This window comes from Trematomus bernacchii, unplaced genomic scaffold (assembly GCF_902827165.1).
Source record: "Trematomus bernacchii unplaced genomic scaffold, fTreBer1.1, whole genome shotgun sequence".
Lineage (NCBI taxonomy): Eukaryota > Metazoa > Chordata > Actinopteri > Perciformes > Nototheniidae > Trematomus > Trematomus bernacchii.
Window position 1 is genome coordinate 2,470,651 of NW_022987625.1, and position 17,550 is coordinate 2,488,200.

At 40.2% G+C, this 17,550-nt stretch overlaps 1 protein-coding gene across 1 annotated transcript in view; it reads left to right on the top strand.

Moving 5' to 3' along the window:
- Nucleotides 1-17,550, top strand: part of LOC117484459 (polypeptide N-acetylgalactosaminyltransferase 18-like) — a 306,696-nt gene that overhangs the window by 246,846 nt on the left and 42,300 nt on the right. The window contains 1 exon segment of the mRNA XM_034132932.1: nt 9,582-9,746. Coding sequence (XP_033988823.1) covers nt 9,582-9,746 — 165 coding nt within the window.

Below are 17,550 nucleotides of genomic sequence, written 5' to 3' on the forward strand. Positions count from 1 at the left end.
CATCTGTTTTGGTTCGATATCGCGAGAACAGATGATTTCGACATTGGTATTCTCTGCCTATTTCCTTAAGCATTTTCTCCTCCTTATCTCTGTCATGACTTTCTATTTAATACCTTACAAACAGCTGTAATCGTTAGTTTAGAAGTCCTAAAAACGCTTCTATGGCACAGTTCTCATTTACGGTAGCTCCCTCTGACGTCATAGCTACTCACGTAATGTGTAAACACTCCAAGTCATTTTCACTTTACATTCAGAAAACGTAACATTAGTCACATGCTAACCGGATAAAGGATCTTCAGAATAAAAGCTTGGCATTGATTTCCTGAGAACTTCCGGGTTTTTCCACAATAAAAACTGACGATATATTTTAGACTGAATTATGCTGTTTAACATTGATTTTAATTTCTAACAATCCCTCCTTTCACACCTTTTAAGGTGTGAACACAATACTAAAAGTAATGAGTTCTTCATCTGACTGCTTTTAAACTGACGGTATGTTTTAGACTAAATCATGCCATAAAACATTGATTTTAATTTCTAACAGTTCTTTTATTTGGGGTTAAGTATAGGTGAATTGCCCTAATGTGGGACATTTTTTGCATTTCAGACTTCTGGAATATATTGCGATATGAACAGGGTTGGGTGGGTTACTTTGTAAATGTAATCAGTTACTGATTACTGAATACATGGCTCTGAAAGTAATCTGAATACAGTTACAGTTACGTGTCTTAAAAAAGTAACGTAATCAGATTACTTTTAGATTACTTTTGGATTACTTTCTTTTTCCATCACAGATGGGTATGTTTTGGTGTACAGGAGACACAAAAAGCAAAAGGAAACTGAACGTGTTTTTACTGTTTTAATGGCTTATCAAGAGCACAACTGAAACATAACATCTGAAACGATGTAACAACATAATACACTTTTTGGGGATGCAGCTTGGGATGTGAGGAGTGAGGGACACGGCTTAGAACGGGCGTATCGCCTTCTGTCCTGCCAGTGTTGGCAGGACATGAATTAAAATGTCGAACTCTGACTTCATTTTAAGGACATTTCGGCCAGGGGTGTAGAGCTATATTTGTTTAAGCACCGGATTGGGAAAACAGGAGAGTGTGTGCACCAGTCTCCCTTGATCTATGAATTCATGTCCGTGACACTCACAGTATATCTGCAGTATATCTGCTGCCCACAGCTGTTTTATAGAAGGAAAACCTCCTTCACTTCATGAAATCTCTGCGGCTCCAGGAGGCAGTGGGAGGGTTAACTCAGCCTCTGAGAAGAGGAGCGCGCAGTGCCTTTCACGCACCGCCTTTCACGCACCGCCTTCACTGTGTTTACCTTCAGAAAGAATCATTAGAAAGGCTAAAGAGCGACCGCAGGCTGATGTGTTTTAACCACACACACCTCTACACACACACACACACACACACACACACACACACACACACCTCTACATACACACACACACACGATTTAAACGCAGACTTTTGTTCCTCCATGTTTCGTTGTTATTGTTTCACTGAGCGGACCCGCACATTTTTTTCAAACGCTCCCTTTTTTGGTCCATCTGCGGCGCTAATAGGTTTTGTGCGCTGTGATGATTCGGCTGTACCTTTAGTAATGAATATTAAATGTTGTGAGGAAATCTTTCCACCAATAATTCCAATAAGTAATCCAAAATGTATTCACTTCAGGTTTACGAAAGTAACTGTAATCAGATTACTCGTTTTTCAAATGTAACGCGAGCTGAATACAGTTACTTGATTTTTGTATTCTGATTACGTAACGCCATTACATGTATTCCATTACAACCCAACCCTGGATATGAAGCCAATAGAATAAATCAACACCCAGTACCATTCTGAAATCCCCAGGATGTGTCCTATTTAAACCAAAAGAGAACATGCAGATATTACACTCATAAAATAAATGGTAGACATATCAGTACTCTTTATGCTTACTGTATAACATGCTGCTGTTAATTACAAAGTTAAAATGTTATTCAAATCTAAAATCATTACAATTTATTTCACAGGGAACACATACACCTTTAACATGTATATTTGAAGGCAACACAACACACACAAATATGGACCTGCCTAAAACAATTGCTTACAACATTACATGTCTGGAAACAAGCAGTCCTTGCATGTCAAGGAGCCATCATCGTCCAAAACCCCATTATCCTCTGCACAGCTTTCATGGAACCACTGGAAACTACACCCATTTGAGCTTAGGTGTCCCACATTAGGGCATGTCCCACATTAGGGCAACTCACCCTACATTGTCAGAATAAGTGAGAAATGGATTTAACTTATGTTAGACAGCTATCATAGGCCTACATACTGAAGAAATATTGACTGTGAATGTATGCAATATGTATGGCATTCATAATTGATATCTAATTACATTAACTGTGAATGTCCTTCATTTTATTTAAAATAAAATAAAATAAGAAAATACTTTTGTATAGATATTTGAGACGTTTATGCTTCCCGGACTGCAAGCCAGCAACATGTGCTTTTCTGCTGCTCAATAAAGTTACCTTTTGCACCTTCGATGCACTGCCTCCGACTCCTATCTCTCAGCACTACAATACTATTGTTAATAGTTCATTCTTATCTAAAAACAGCGGGACGATAGCTCATATATGACATTTCAAAGGTCTTTTATCTTGAAATGTTACATCAGAATGTCCTGATATTCGCTGACTGACTTTCTCAGTCTGAAGTAGAATGACTCTTTGATTATGGACAGTTCCCATTAAACAATAATCAAAATATAGATGGATCTAATTTGAGATTTTAAACAGCATACATTTTAAATTGTGCTTCAGAAAGTCAGGAAGAAGAAAGAGTGTTGTGAGATGGTGTCAACATCAATTGAAATTAGTCACCCAGTGGAAATGGATATTTTAATAATGTATTTAACGGTCAGATATGTCTTCATAACTGTATCCTTAAGTTTTACATTCACTCAGTTATAATGTGGTAGTTATACGTAGTTTGTTTAAAATCATTATTGATCACATCATAGGCTACATATTTCTTAATTTAAGCTCCAGTAGCCTATATATGAATATGTTTGGTAGGCTATGTTTTTTAGGTATATTTATTATTTACCGAGTAAGCGCTCATTTTTAATCACACACGTCTCCCCGTCCCGAAAATAATAAAAAAAATAAAAAGAGGAAACAATTTGATATGTCTACCATTTATTTTAGGAGTGTAATATTGTTAAGATCCATATGTCACGGATAGGATCATGCAGCGGGAGGAGCAAAACACACACTTCAAGTCAGATCATTACCCTTAGCTATTTTAATTACCTCTCAAACTACCTAAACTAGTTATAAATGTTTATTTTTACTGTCGGCCGGGTCACTCATTACTGGATCAGCTGCTGCATGAGACAGACACTGACGCTGTCAGAAGAGAGGGAGGAAAAAGAGAGGCCAGGCTCGTGTATTTTATTATTATATAGTCGTTATTCATTTGTTTTAAAGCTCAATAAATAACAAAGAAGACCTTTGACCGGCACTTTTATAATTTTGTCGGGAAGATTTCAACTTTAACACACGTTGACCGGCGAAAAACTCTGCCCGGTTCCCTCGGCCCCCACCACATTGAATAAACAGAAGGCTGCTTTTGTGGAGGAAGTTACAGCGCTACGTACAGGCTCGGCATATGTACTGCAGCTTTTTCCAGCGTTATCCATAAATCTCTTAATTTTGCCCTCAAAGTGCACCAGATTGATGCATTTAACTTCAATATAAAGAAAAACATCTTCTGTTGTAACAACAATAACATTATAAATAGTAACATAGCTGAACATGGTATTGCACATTTAGCTTTCAGTGTTACTGACCTGAGATGTTTTTATTACATGAATTAAGGTGACTGAGGCTTTTTAACATAGACTTTTCAGTGTCCCACATTTTGCACAGAATAAAACAGTTTTAAGCTTACTTGTTTAAACTGAGTTACGTCATTCAATATTGATTTTAATTTCTTACACCTTCTTGAGATTTTCTGTAACTTTCTGAGTCTCTTCTCTTCTCCTCTCGCTTTCTGTCAGGGTCTCCAGAGCAGCTGTTTGTCTGAGCTCCATCTCCACTGCTTTTAGCTCCACATAAATGTGTCTTCTGACCTCCGCCTTTTTCTCCTCCGGGTCGTTCAGACAAAGTATGGACAAGCTCCATCTCAGCCATGAGGTGTTGTCTGGAAGACATGTTAGTGTTCATGGTTTGTCCTTTCTGCAGGTTTACCAACTCTCTCTCCAGCAGCCGGTGTGAAATGACCAGCTGACAGTTCTCAGTTGGTATGGAGATCTAGCAGAATTCCATTCTGGTATGAAAACCCTGCAGGTCCGTTCAGGTATCCTTCATAATCAAATATATTGCCAGCAAACTCAGCTTCAGACATGTACAGTCCCCAGGAAATGAAACTTTGGTGATCCCTTGACTTTACCCCTAGTGCCATGCTGGGGTTGACCTTTTGGGTTTTAGTTAAATGAATTGATGAATATCATAATTATAGTTGTTATAGTATACATATGTATACGTAAGACATCGTAACCTGAGAAGATAATGTATGCTGTTGGTGATGCAGTAGACTTAATTCACCTCGTGGTTATGCTTTATGGATAAAAGTGGCAGCTGTTTCTATGCTGACATCCATAGTGAGCTCATATCATCGCAGGCTATTAGATAAAGATTAGATTAGGTTTTTGTGTGTGTGTGTGTGTGTGTGTGTGTGTGTGTGTGTGTGTGTGTGTGTGTGTGTGTGTGTGTGTTGTGTGTGTGTGTGTGTCAGATGGCTGAGGGAAAAGCATTGATCAGCCTGTCTAAATTCCCAACTAACAGTAATGAAAGTAATGATCAGGAGCGTATAGTCATTACCATATTGAAGAAAAACCTAAGAGTAACTTACAAATATTACAACAGTGTAATTAAATGTCGTGTTCTTAATATCACTAGATATGTCATAAATATAAGTTACATCATTTTTTAAATGCACTGAAAAAGAAACACATGACTCTACTTCCAACACAACATTTGCCAATTTCTGTTAGAATTTCACTTTCATACAGGATAGTTATGTACATCATTACTATTGCTTATTCCATCCATCCTTTGAAAACGTTGCTTTTAACAAGATATCTAAACACAATAAACAAAAATGTTTGCCCTCCAGAACAATAGTGTTTTGTCAAAACACAGCTTAACCTGTTAACAGGTTAACTGTAGTGTTTCCTGATTCGCCTCACTGTCAACACCACATCACTGACATTACAGAGATAAAACCGTGTTATGATGCAACGACTTTATTTTTAATGAGAATGTGAGAGAAATGTGGTTGCTTGCAGTTATAAATAAGTTATCACCTAAATCTGCAGTTACAGCAAAATAGCGGAAAGACACAATTAGAGACTATCTGGTGAACATTGTGGAACATTTAGAAATGTAGAGACAGCTTCTACCTTCAGGAGTTATTGGTGCTGGCAGAAGTTCATCTTACCTTAAACAGGAGAGGAGGTCCACGAAAAGATTGATGTGCCCCCCAAGGCCAATGGTTTGGGCTTCCTAAAAGAAAACAATGATACAGATGAAGGCCGCTAGTGGCATCTGAACTTTGAGTCTTGTTTTACCTCAAATCTGCTGTTGACAGTCCAATGTGTTAGAAGTCCTTTCTCACCACGGTATAAGACAGATGACAGTAAACTCACCTGCCTTCATGTATCCAATCGGATGCTCTACACTAAAGCACTAAAGCACTGTTGATCTAAGAAACAAGTTTTCTATTTCTATATGAACGAACAAAAGGGTACGTTTAAATGCATTTAAGGAAAACTGTTCTATCGATATGTAGAATACAAAATGTAGTCAGTGGTGTTAAGTAACTTAGTACATGTATTCAAGTACGGCACTTAAGTAGGCCTACAATTTTGAGGTACTTGCACTTTACTTACTTGCTACTTTGTTCTTCTACTCCTCTACAGTTCAGAGGTAAATGGTGTACTTTTACTCCGCTACGTGTATTTAATACCTTTAGTTACTTTACAGATGTGGATGAATGATGTGAAATATAATCAAGTGTTAAATCAGACTTTAGTTCCACCTGGAGTAAATTCACAAGCTACCCTGCAGTATACAAAGTCATTCAAACTAGCTGCATCTTTACCAGCTTTGAGAACACTTTCATGATCAATCATTATAAAACATATCATATATATTATTCTGAAATGGACCAATCTGCACAATGACTACTTTTACTGTCGCTACTTTCACTATATTTTGATGAGAATACTTTTCTACTTTTACTTGAGGAACATTTTGAATGCAGGACTTTTACTCGTAACAGAGTATTCCTACACTCTGGTACTTCTACTTTTACTGAAGTACATGATCTGAGTACTTCTACTTTTACTCAAGTACAACATCTGAATACTTCTACTTTTACTCAAGTACAACATCTGAGTACTTCTGCTTTTACTCAAGTACAACATCTGAATACTTCTACTTTTACTCAAGTACAACATCTGAGTACTTCTCCCACCTCTGAATGTATTGTCTCCTGCTTTTAAGTGAGAATAAAAATGTAACAGAGGATTATGATGTGAAATGGTAGCGTATAATAAGATGCAAAAAGTAGGCTAACACTAGGAAAATGCAAGCTAGTTAGCTAGCTAAACGTTATATATAAAATAGTATGGCCAGAAAGTAACGTTCACATAATCACTGCACTTCTGCTCCGACAGAGAGATTCAGGAGCAGTCCAGGTTCTGCACCCAGTATTCTTTACTGTACAGCACCTTTCTAATCTTTTGACCACTTTAAGTTCTTTCACAGTATATCAACATGCATACACTGCTGGCAGAGGTTCTTCAGGGTGTTATATAAATGCTCATCCTCACACAGTCACACATTGACAGCCAGGCCTGTTCAGTATCTTGCCCAAGGACAGTAGAACATGTCACGTAGCACAGCTGACTAAACAGCACCTTTTTGTTGCTCTCTTCAAATTGTCATCTACTGAAAGTAGACATTAAACATCAGAGCATCATGCTAGATTACAGGCTTTGTTCTGTCCCTGCCTGCTAATGTGTACATCTGTCAGGAGAGATTGCTATCTTTTGACAGCGCCGTGCTAATCCTTCCATTAGAGGTTTTAAGACGCGTGACAAGAGAGGAGATAGCATTCTGCTGGGGGCTCAGCTTCAGTCTATTGACAGATACAAGATTAATCTCTCTTATTAGAGTATATGCACATACACAGAGAAACCAAAACACTTGGAAATATTCACACATACTCAACAAACTCATACAGCTGTAGAAGTGCACTGTTGTATGTCTCAGGTTGTTTTAAACAGCCGCTCAAAAGCACAGTGGCTGGTGAACGTGAGGGATAACGTGCAGAGAGGCGATCAGTAATGAGAACACTAGACTGATCTTACATGGCTACAAACTAAATACATGAACGACTCACAATATTAAATACAATTATCGTATTGCTTTCATAAAAAAATTATTTGTTCCACTGCGTACCAACGACTTGAACTGCAGCAACAACAACATGACTTAATGTGACGTAGCCATGATGGAGGTTTTCTGTGACTGTTCGAGTCTGTTCACAGTTCCTGTTCGTGTTTACTTCCTGTCTGTCTTCTTCTGCTGTTCCTGTTCGTGTTTACTTCCTGTCTGTCTTCTTCTGCTGTTCCTGTTCGTGTTTACTTCCTGGGTGTTTCTCAATCGCGAGTACGCTTGCTTGGTAGCACATGTCTGCCGAGCATCTTGCTTCAGAAGCGAGTCAAGAATACTTCCTGCCATTCGGAAAACAAAGAGTGGAACAGGCGAGCAAGTGTGCAGGTGTGCGTCATATGAGAGGCCCCGCCTTACATCTTCCGTCACAGATTTGGGGAAATTGGTCCGTGCGCAAAGCATTGTGGGGATTTTAAGACCGCGAAGTCTACTCATGTGCAGCCTCGATATTTCTCCAAACGGAGTACGCCGGGCTCGGTAGATTTCCAAGTATGCTGGAGATTGGAACAGTACTTCGGCGGCACTCAATGACGTAGTATGCTTGAAATAGTGGCTCTGAAGCAGCTTTACTCGACATTGAGAAACACCCAGAGTCTGTCTTCTTCTGCTGTTCCTGTTCGTGTTTACTTCCTGTCTGTCTTCTTCTGTTGATTTCTCTGACGTCCAGCGCTCTGTCTTTTAACCTCTTTCCTTCTCTTGCTCTGTTTTTCTTTTCATTACTGGGGACAGTTTAGCCATCATGAATCCAAAGTTTGTGCTCTCCATAAATATAAACATGAATATTCAAAATTATTCCACTGTGTTTTCTGATGGAGAGCACTCCTTTCTGATGCCACAGCTGACGTTAAATCAACCGGACTTCTTTCTGTGGATTGATATGACTACACATCGTCCCTTGATCCTTCATAGCAACGTTTTTTCAATCTCTGAAATGTCCAAATTGGCCAATCAGAATCGAGTATTCAACTAAGCCGTGTAATAAAGTGTGATAATGTCTCCTCTTAAGAAACGCCCTGATCAAACAAGAGTGTCATAATTTTCATCAGTTTCCCCCCACGACGTCACACCCTCACAAAGTCTGAGTACACTGCCTGTTTCCATTTGTTCTGAGCACGTACTCTTTACTATTTGTTTCTCCTTGTTCTCAAATGTTGGCTTGATTGGAATTCATGTCAACCTTGATCCTTTCCGTTTGCTCTGCTCATGTCAGGTTGTCTGTGATCTGTGTCTCCTGTTGTTCTGTTAGACCTGTCTCACTACATGGTTTAAACTTTTTAAATACTTCAGGTTGTGTTTGATTTACCTTGGAAGACATTTCCCATGCTTCAAAACTGGGTTAATATTTGCATTCATTACCATGTCCTTGTGTGTTCTTGTTTTTTTTTTCAGGTATGCAAACATTTATCAGCTAATACATAGCCTGGATCGACTCTCCCATCCCTGACCCTCCCTTTCCCTCCTTCATTACGGAATATTTCTCCTCCCTGTTTCCCCTCTCTGTTTTTCTTCTTAATTAGATCAGTTACAGGTGGCCTGTTTATTTTTCGCTACACTAAAATGAGAATGTTGTTCAGAAACCTTGCAAATATTTCAGGTGAGGTTAAAAGCAAGTGAACAAATATAACTTACTTCCACCTCTCTCTGCCGCTGATGAATATCTGTGAATATAGGTTACAGTGTGGCATTTGCAAAGCTACATAATTATACAATGGTTAATTCTCTGGGCGGTAAAGTGGCATCAGGAAAAGCCTTTACTCAACTTTTACGTTTGATTTAGCTAATGTATTTGTATACTAATAAAATAACCTTAGAATATTTCAATTACAGCTAATCTGTCCTGACATTTGGACAAAACCACAACGTCACCGGTTCATTACAGCTGTTGATCTCATGCCTTTTTTCCAAACACACAACCTTTTTCTTGTAAATTGTTTAATTAAATAAAGATCAGTCTTGCATTAAGCCATTAAGGCTGGTAGAGGCCTTCATCATCACTTCTGGAATGCCACCCCCTCCTCACCCTGCTCCTGTCCCCCAGCAGAACGTGTACTACAGCAGCTCTCAGCAGCTCCACCTGGGGGTGCTCAGCCCCACCATCGACGATGACGACAACAAGTGTCTGGTGGATGTGAACAGCAGACCCCGGCTGCTGGAGTGCAGCTACGCAGGAACCAAACACATGAAGCTCACCTGGAGCTTCACACAGGTGAGCCCCCCCCCCACACACACACACAGGACCACAGCCTCACCCTGCATGCACAAGATATAACTAACACACTCCAATTCTGTGTTGGTTTGACTTATTTACTGTCTGTAACATCTTGCTGTTTATCTGCTGGACCAAAGCTCCATGGTGATAGAGGGGTGTGGGGTCCATGCCTCTTCCTGTCCACTTTGTTTCATATTGGCTCCTCTTCTGGTTTCCTTAAAGCGTTAATCATTCTTGTGCTATTTGAAGCTTGGCATTTTAAAAGCACATCTTCTTTCTTTTGAATATTGAATAATGAACATTAACACATCCACACTGTCGGACTTTCAACAACCTTCTTCTTATTTTGAATCTTCATATCTTTATTGTTGTCTGTGACCGATAATAAGTAAGTTGGATAATATAGAAGGTACTACTGTATTCAGGCCCTGTGTGTGTGTGTGTGTGTGTGTGTGTGTGTGTGTGTGTGTGTGTGTGTGTGTGTGTGTGTGTGTGTGTGTGTGTGTGTGTGTGTGTGTGTGTGTGTGTGTGTGTGTGTGTGTGTGTGTGTGTGTGTGTGTGTGTGGCTGAATCAGGCTGAATACGATTCTTCCTTAACCATTGTTCAGATCCAGTCTCCTCAGAGAACATGCCTCACTATCCTTCACCTCCAGGTCCTCAGTATTTCAGTATCTGCAGATAGTCGGCGCTGTATCATATACCTCTAATGCGCATTAAATCTGAAGTCTCACATCTTACTTATGTACGAGTAAAAGAGATGAAAACCATTCTGCCCATCCTCTTGGGGGTTAGGAAAAAGAGAACTTGCATTTCTTTAGGAAAGGTTTAGAGAGGTCGTATGAGGCCTGAGATACAATACAAGCTTTTCTAACAGAGCCGTGAACTGCTTTGTAAAAAGTAATACAAATAGAAGTGAAAGTGAAATACAGAAAGTTCAACTTTTAATCACATCTTTATTAGTAAATAAAACACAAATGTTTTTAAAGAGGTTTGCAGACCAAATGGCAGCATGTATCTATCTTTCACTACTGATGCTCAGTCAAATCACCAGTAAGTAAGGAAGATGCTAGGTAATGTGAACACCTTTAAATACAATTTCATTATTCCTATAGTTATAAAAATGCACCAAAAGAACTCTGGAATAGACCTCCTAAAAAAATATTACTGAAATGTGTACATTTAAAAAGCTGGTTTGTATGCAGACATGTCCACTAAATGATTGCAGAGCAGCATTAGCATTATTTGGATGTCATTTTCTTCTCAAGGATATATTTTCAGTCCGTTGGTTCTGAACAGTGGGTTTTTAGAGCTTTCTTTTTTTAAATAACTTTGTATCTGCTCTGGCCCTAGAAATAAACTAAAGCTAAAATACACCCTCTGTGGGTTTGTCTGTAGGAGCAACACACTTCATACATTACACACACAAACTTGAGTTTGACATATAATACATAAACACTAGTTGTGGCTTTTCAAAGTAAAATGTTGGGTGTTCTATCCACCAGTGTTGGCACATTAAGGGAAATACTGTCTAACCAAGCGGATCATTAAGAGCACTTACTCAGTTAACTCGAGTTAACACACCCACTGTGCAATGTTATTTATGTTAATGAGGATGCTAGCAGTCAAATAAGATAAAAACACACGCAATGACATGCATTGTATTACCATGTGCTTCACTACATGTGTATATATACTAACAACCTGGTGACTCTAATGCAGAGACATGCAGTGCATTGACCTCACAATTCTGGTAATTTTTTTAATGTAATCATGCACTCTTTTAAAATGTATTCAATTCCAATAACTAGTTGTAATTATTCTAATAACAGCAGACTGGGCCCAGAGGGCTGCTGACAGTGAGGCTTTGCTAACATGCTTGTATAAAGAGAACTGGTTTTAGCAGGCAGGAGTTCATTAGAGTGGCTCAGTGGTGCATGGAGCCAGAAGGTCTGATCTCCGGATCCTACTATTTTTTTAATTACCCACTGATTTATGGACGTGTCTCTCCCAATGTCAATCTACAGGGACAAGTCTTTTTTGGCCTAATGCCATCATGATATGACCTTGGAGGTTGTGAGTCCATGGACATATTTATTCACTTCAAAGCCCAGGGCTGATCCTCCAGAGAGAACTACTGTAAGTGAAAGGATCATTACACTAAATCAACGAAGATCAAGGAAAGGAAAGGAAGACAGATTAAAGGGGCCCTTTTCTGCTGATGTTCAGGTGTATATCAGTATGTAGTGTCTCTACTTTAAAGAGTCCTCTCCTGCTGATGTTCAGGTGTATATCAGTGTGTAGTGTCCCTGCTTTAAAGAGTCCTCTCCTGCTGATGTTCAGGTGTATATCAGTGTGTAGTGTCCCTGCTTTAAAGAGTCCTCTCCTGCTGATGTTCAGGTGTATATCAGTATGTAGTGTCCCTGCTTTAAAGAGTCCTCTCCTGCTGATGTTCAGGTGTATATCAGTATGTAGTGTCCCTGCTTTAAAGAGTCCTCTCCTGCTGATGTTCAGGTGTATATCAGTATGTAGTGTCCCTGCTTTAAAGAGTCCTCTCCTGCTGATGTTCAGGTGTATATCAGTATGTAGTGTCTCTACTTTAAAGAGTCCTCTCCAGCTGATGTTCAGGTGTATATCAGTGTGTAGTGTCTCTACTTTAAAGAGTCCTCTCCTGCTGATGTTCAGGTGTATATCAGTATGTAGTGTCCCTGCTTTAAAGAGTCCTCTCCTGCTGATGTTCAGGTGTATATCAGTATGTAGTGTCCCTGCTTTAAAGAGTCCTCTCCTGCTGATGTTCAGGTGTATATCAGTATGTAGTGTCCCTGCTTTAAAGAGTCCTCTCCTGCTGATGTTCAGGTGTATATCAGTATGTAGTGTCCCTGCTTTAAAGAGTCCTCTCCTGCTGATGTTCAGGTGTATATCAGTATGTAGTGTCCCTGCTTTAAAGAGTTTATAAGGAAATTATGAAGAGGAACAAATTAAATGATTTGAAAATGATATCTATGTAGGTGCTGACGCTGTTGGCGGTTCTAGTGTTAACAGACATTTAAAGTGGACCTATCATGCTATATTTGAATAATATAGTGTAGGACCATACCTATATAAGGCATATTTATAATTTTTTTTTTTTCAAAATACCAAACCGATCATGCATTTTAGCCAAGCCTCATTTTGCTCAATTTGACCATTTCTAGCTCTGTTTTTGCAAGGGCAGATTCTGTGAGAACAGCACCATCTAGAGGCCTGGCATATGTACTACAGTGTCTCCAGCGCTTTCGAACGACAATGGCCATGGCTGTCTCCTCCTGATTGGTGGAGTTGGCCCAATAGCCGTAGCGCCACCGTCCTGACGTCAAGACAGTGTTCAAATCTGGATCAGTTTTGATCAGATCCGTTGCAGCCCCTTTTTTAGAGATTTGGGTATGGAGGAAAATAGAGAGGGTTGTGTTTTCTGACACTTGGTGAGTTCCCTGGAACACCGGGGACACATATTCATGTATAAAAGACGTACAAAAGTGCATTTTGCATGATAGGTCCCCTTTAAATTAAATATGTGTAGGCCTAATGGCAAATGCCATTATATGATTTTCTTACCTGGAATTCTGCCTTTTTGAACAGACTTTTTGATTGAGTCCTAGCTATATTGTCTGCAGTTCTAGGGTTAATATTAATCTAATATGATTGTCATCGGTCTAAATTAGATTTCAAATGATTAACTGTGTATGTAATGAAGATCATAGTATGGGTTAAATCCATTTTCATAACCACTGTCTTTTAACTGATTTAAATGCGGAAACTGGGCTTATTCATCAGAATTTCGTATGACTTGACTTGACTTGCTTGACTCTCACCACAGTGACTTGGGACTTGCTTGATAGTTGTAGGTCAAGACGTGAGACTTGCTCATGACTTGCACATGTAGGACTTACTCCCACCTCTGGTATGTAGTGTCTCTACTTTAAAGAGTCCTCTCCTGCTGATGATCAGGTGTATATCAGTATGTAGTGTCTCTACTTTAAAGAGTCCTCTCCTGCTGATGTTCAGGTGTATATCAGTATGTAGTGTCTTTACTTTAAAGAGTCCTCTCCTGCTGATGTTCAGGTGTATATCAGTATGTAGTGTCTCTACTTTAAAGAGTCCTCTCCTGCTGATGTTCAGGTGTATATCAGTATGTAGTGTCTCTACTTTAAAGAGTCCTCTCCTGCTGATGTTCAGGTGTATATCAGTATGTAGTGTCTCTGCTTTAAAGAGTCCTCTCCTCCAGTTTGTGCTGTGGCGGGGACCAGCTCCTCCACTTGTCGTGTGCTGCTGTCCTGGCGAGATTTTGCCCCGGGGACGTAACGGAGAGACCGGAGCGGCTTCGCGTTCGGGCTGCGGCCTGCTTTACACCTGCTGTAGCGGAGGCCTGTATCCACCTGCTCCACCTGTCGTGCTCTACGGTGCCGAGGAGGTTTTACCACGGGGATATCGCGGAGAGACCGGAGCGCCTCTACGTTTCGGACTGGACCTGCTTCGCCTATCCTGTACTGCTGTGCTGAGGAGAATTTGCACCGGGGATATCGCGGAGAGACCGGAGTGCCTGTACGCCTCGAGCTGGGCCTGCTTTGCCTATCCTGCTGTGCTGAGGAGGTTTTGCACCGGGGATATCGCGGAGAGACCGGAGCGCCTCCACGTTTCGGGCCTGCTTGCGCGCCTATCCGGATGCTGTGCTGATCTGGGAAAATGGCCCCTATCATGATTCTGCTATGCCTGTTAGCTATTTTGGACAATGAGAAGTTCTCTCGTCATCCTGAGAAGTCGACTGGGTTCAGGTCTGTTCTACCGCCCGCAGTGGACATCCCCTGTAAAGGTTCGGATGTGTTACACAAACAATTACTGGTTGCCTTGTCACAGACATTCAGTTCGACAAATTATGTTTGTCTTTCTCACTTGCCTGCTATGATGGTTCTTCAGGACTGCTTCTTGAGCTCTAATCTCACTTTCGCGGAGTTTGCTGGTGACTTTAAAGCAGATGACAATGTATGTGTGTCGGTTAAGAGGAAAAGGTGCTTGTTTTTTTTGCTATTATTACTATCAGGGAATGTACAACTAAACCCTGGACCGCCCAGTAGCAGTAGTAGTCAGATAGCTACTCCTGCTGATTTTATATCTAGAACTGGGTTGGGATTCATTCACTTAAATGTGCGCAGTCTGTTACCTAAGTTAGATTTTGTCCGCATTTGGGCTCGCTCGACTGACGCTGATGTCATTGTCTTATCAGAAACGTGGCTAGATAAATCTATTTTGGCCTCTGACATCTACTTAAATGGTTATAGTGTATATCGTACCGACCGTCCTAAAAAAGGTGGTGGCGTTGCCATTTATGTGAAAAATAAGTTTTGTGTAACCAAGATGGTTTCCAAATCTATTAGTAAACAACTAGAATTGTTAGCCTTAAATATCGAAGTAGCAAAGGGTCAACAGGTCATGGTGGTGGGCTGCTACAGACCCCCCTCAGCTGTCAAGGACTCTTTATCTTCATTGGCAAAACTTTTATCTCAACTTGACCACAAGGAAATAGTGCTGCTTGGTGATTTTAATTGGGACTGGTTAACTTCTGTGTCAGAGGATTTTAAAAACCTTTGTATCTCTCTGAATGTTACTCAGATTATAGACAGTCCTACTCGCCCTAACATTAAGTCCCCAAATAAATCCTCCTTAATTGATCTCATTTTAACTAATGTTCCCCATAAATACTCATTTGCAAATTATCTGAGTGATCACTGTGTTGTAGCCACAATTAGGGACACAAAAGTCCAAAAGGTCAAACCTCGCATTATCAGTAAGAGAGACAAAAAACATTTTGTGGAGCAGGGTTTTGTTCATGATCTGTTTGGTTTTGATTGGGGTAAAATCGATCTGTGTGCTGATGTAGAAACTGCATGGTCTTATTTTTATCTTGGTTTTATGGAAATTATAGATAGACATGCACCCCTGCGTAAATTTAGACTGAAGGGACGAGACAATCCTTGGTTTTCTGCTGAATTATCTAGTCTCCTACATGAGAGAAACAAGGCCTGGGCAAAGGCTAGGAAATCAGGCTCAGGGGTAGAATGGCTACACTTTAGGCAGCTAAGAAATAGCTTCACATCACAAATAAAAAGTGCTAAGTCTAAGTATTATCTGTCAGTTACCACAAAGAACCTGAATAATCCTGGAAAATGTTGGAAAGCCATAAAATCGATATCCACCGGTGATATCCGTAATGAGCTACCTCCGTGCATTACCACAGCATCTGGCACTATATCGGACAGGGCCACTATGTTCAATTGTTTTAATGAGCATTTTGTGTCCTGTGGCTCTCTGTTTGATTCTGTCACTAACTCTGCTTCTGTGAACACCACAGTCTGTGACTCTGAAAAACGTGTTTTGGAAAACCCTTTTAGTTTTACTCCTTTTACTGTTGATGTTGTTCGTGAAGCTTCAACCAAGTTAGATCCTAAGAAACCGGCCGGCCCGGATAACGTAGAACCTTTCTTTTTAAAGATAGCTGCAGGTTTTATTGCTCCACCTCTCACTACTCTTTTTAACCTCTCCCTCAGCACAAACACAATTCCAAAATTGTGGAAGTCAGCGTATGTCCTGCCTCTACTAAAAGGTGGGGTGGCCACTTTATTAAATAATTATAGGCCCATCTCTAAATGATCAGTTCTGGCTAAGGTTCTTGAACGCCTAGTGAGTGAGCAGGTAAAGGTGTTTTTATGTACAAATGACATCCTGTCTAAACATCAGTCAGGCTTCAGAAAGCAACATAGCACCATCACTGCCACAATGAAAGTGGTGAATGATGTGGCGAGTATTTTAGATAATAAGCAGAGTTGTGCAGCTCTATTTATTGACCTTTCCAAAGCGTTTGATACCGTCGATCATCGCATCTTAAAGCAGAGGCTACTCAGTATTGGCATATCCAGCCATGCAGTAGGGTGGTTTGTGAACTACCTCTCTGAAAGGTCCCAATGTGTTCACTTTGATGGGCTCACTTCTGAGTGGTTAAACATTACTAATGGTGTTCCTCAAGGTTCTGTTTTAGGTCCACTTTTATTCTCCATCTACATCAACAGTTTAGGTGAAAATGTCGATGGAGCAACCTTACATTTTTATGCGGACGATACCGTTATGTACTCTGCAGGTCCCTCCATTAACCTGTTACGCACCGTCCCCCCGGTACCGGGCGGATAATCGCGTCATTTGCAGGAAACAACGTCTAAGGAATCTTAATAATTAATAAACTATGAATGTTTTATATCCATGTAACGGGAAGAAACTCAGCTAACTGATCTTTTTAATTTTTTTTTTCAAAAAAACCCCACAATGCTAACACTCAGCCTCTGAATTAGCCACGAGCGAAAAAATTTAACCTATCTCTGCACCTAAACTCACTCATAACTCCCTTATTACTTATCCTAGATGCACAGCAAACCCATCGATTAGCATCACCTGGAGACACAGAATCGTTTGGTGCCCACCTCAACACTCAGTGATAAACATTTGCGACGCTATAAACGAAAGCGTACATCATAGCATGTGGAGCTAGGTAGCTAGAAACGCTAACATGGCTTACCTTGGTCAAAACTGGTCTTCAATGGCATTAAAAACGATAAAAAAACGATGCTGCAGTTAATCCATAGGTTAATCCAATGTGTCTGTGTCCTCTTTGAAATGATTTCTGATCATCCATAAGCAATAAAACTGCTTTTTCGTTTCCAAATGTCAGAGCGAGAGATCGGTCCACTCTGCTGCAAAATTACATGCGCGAAGCCTCCAC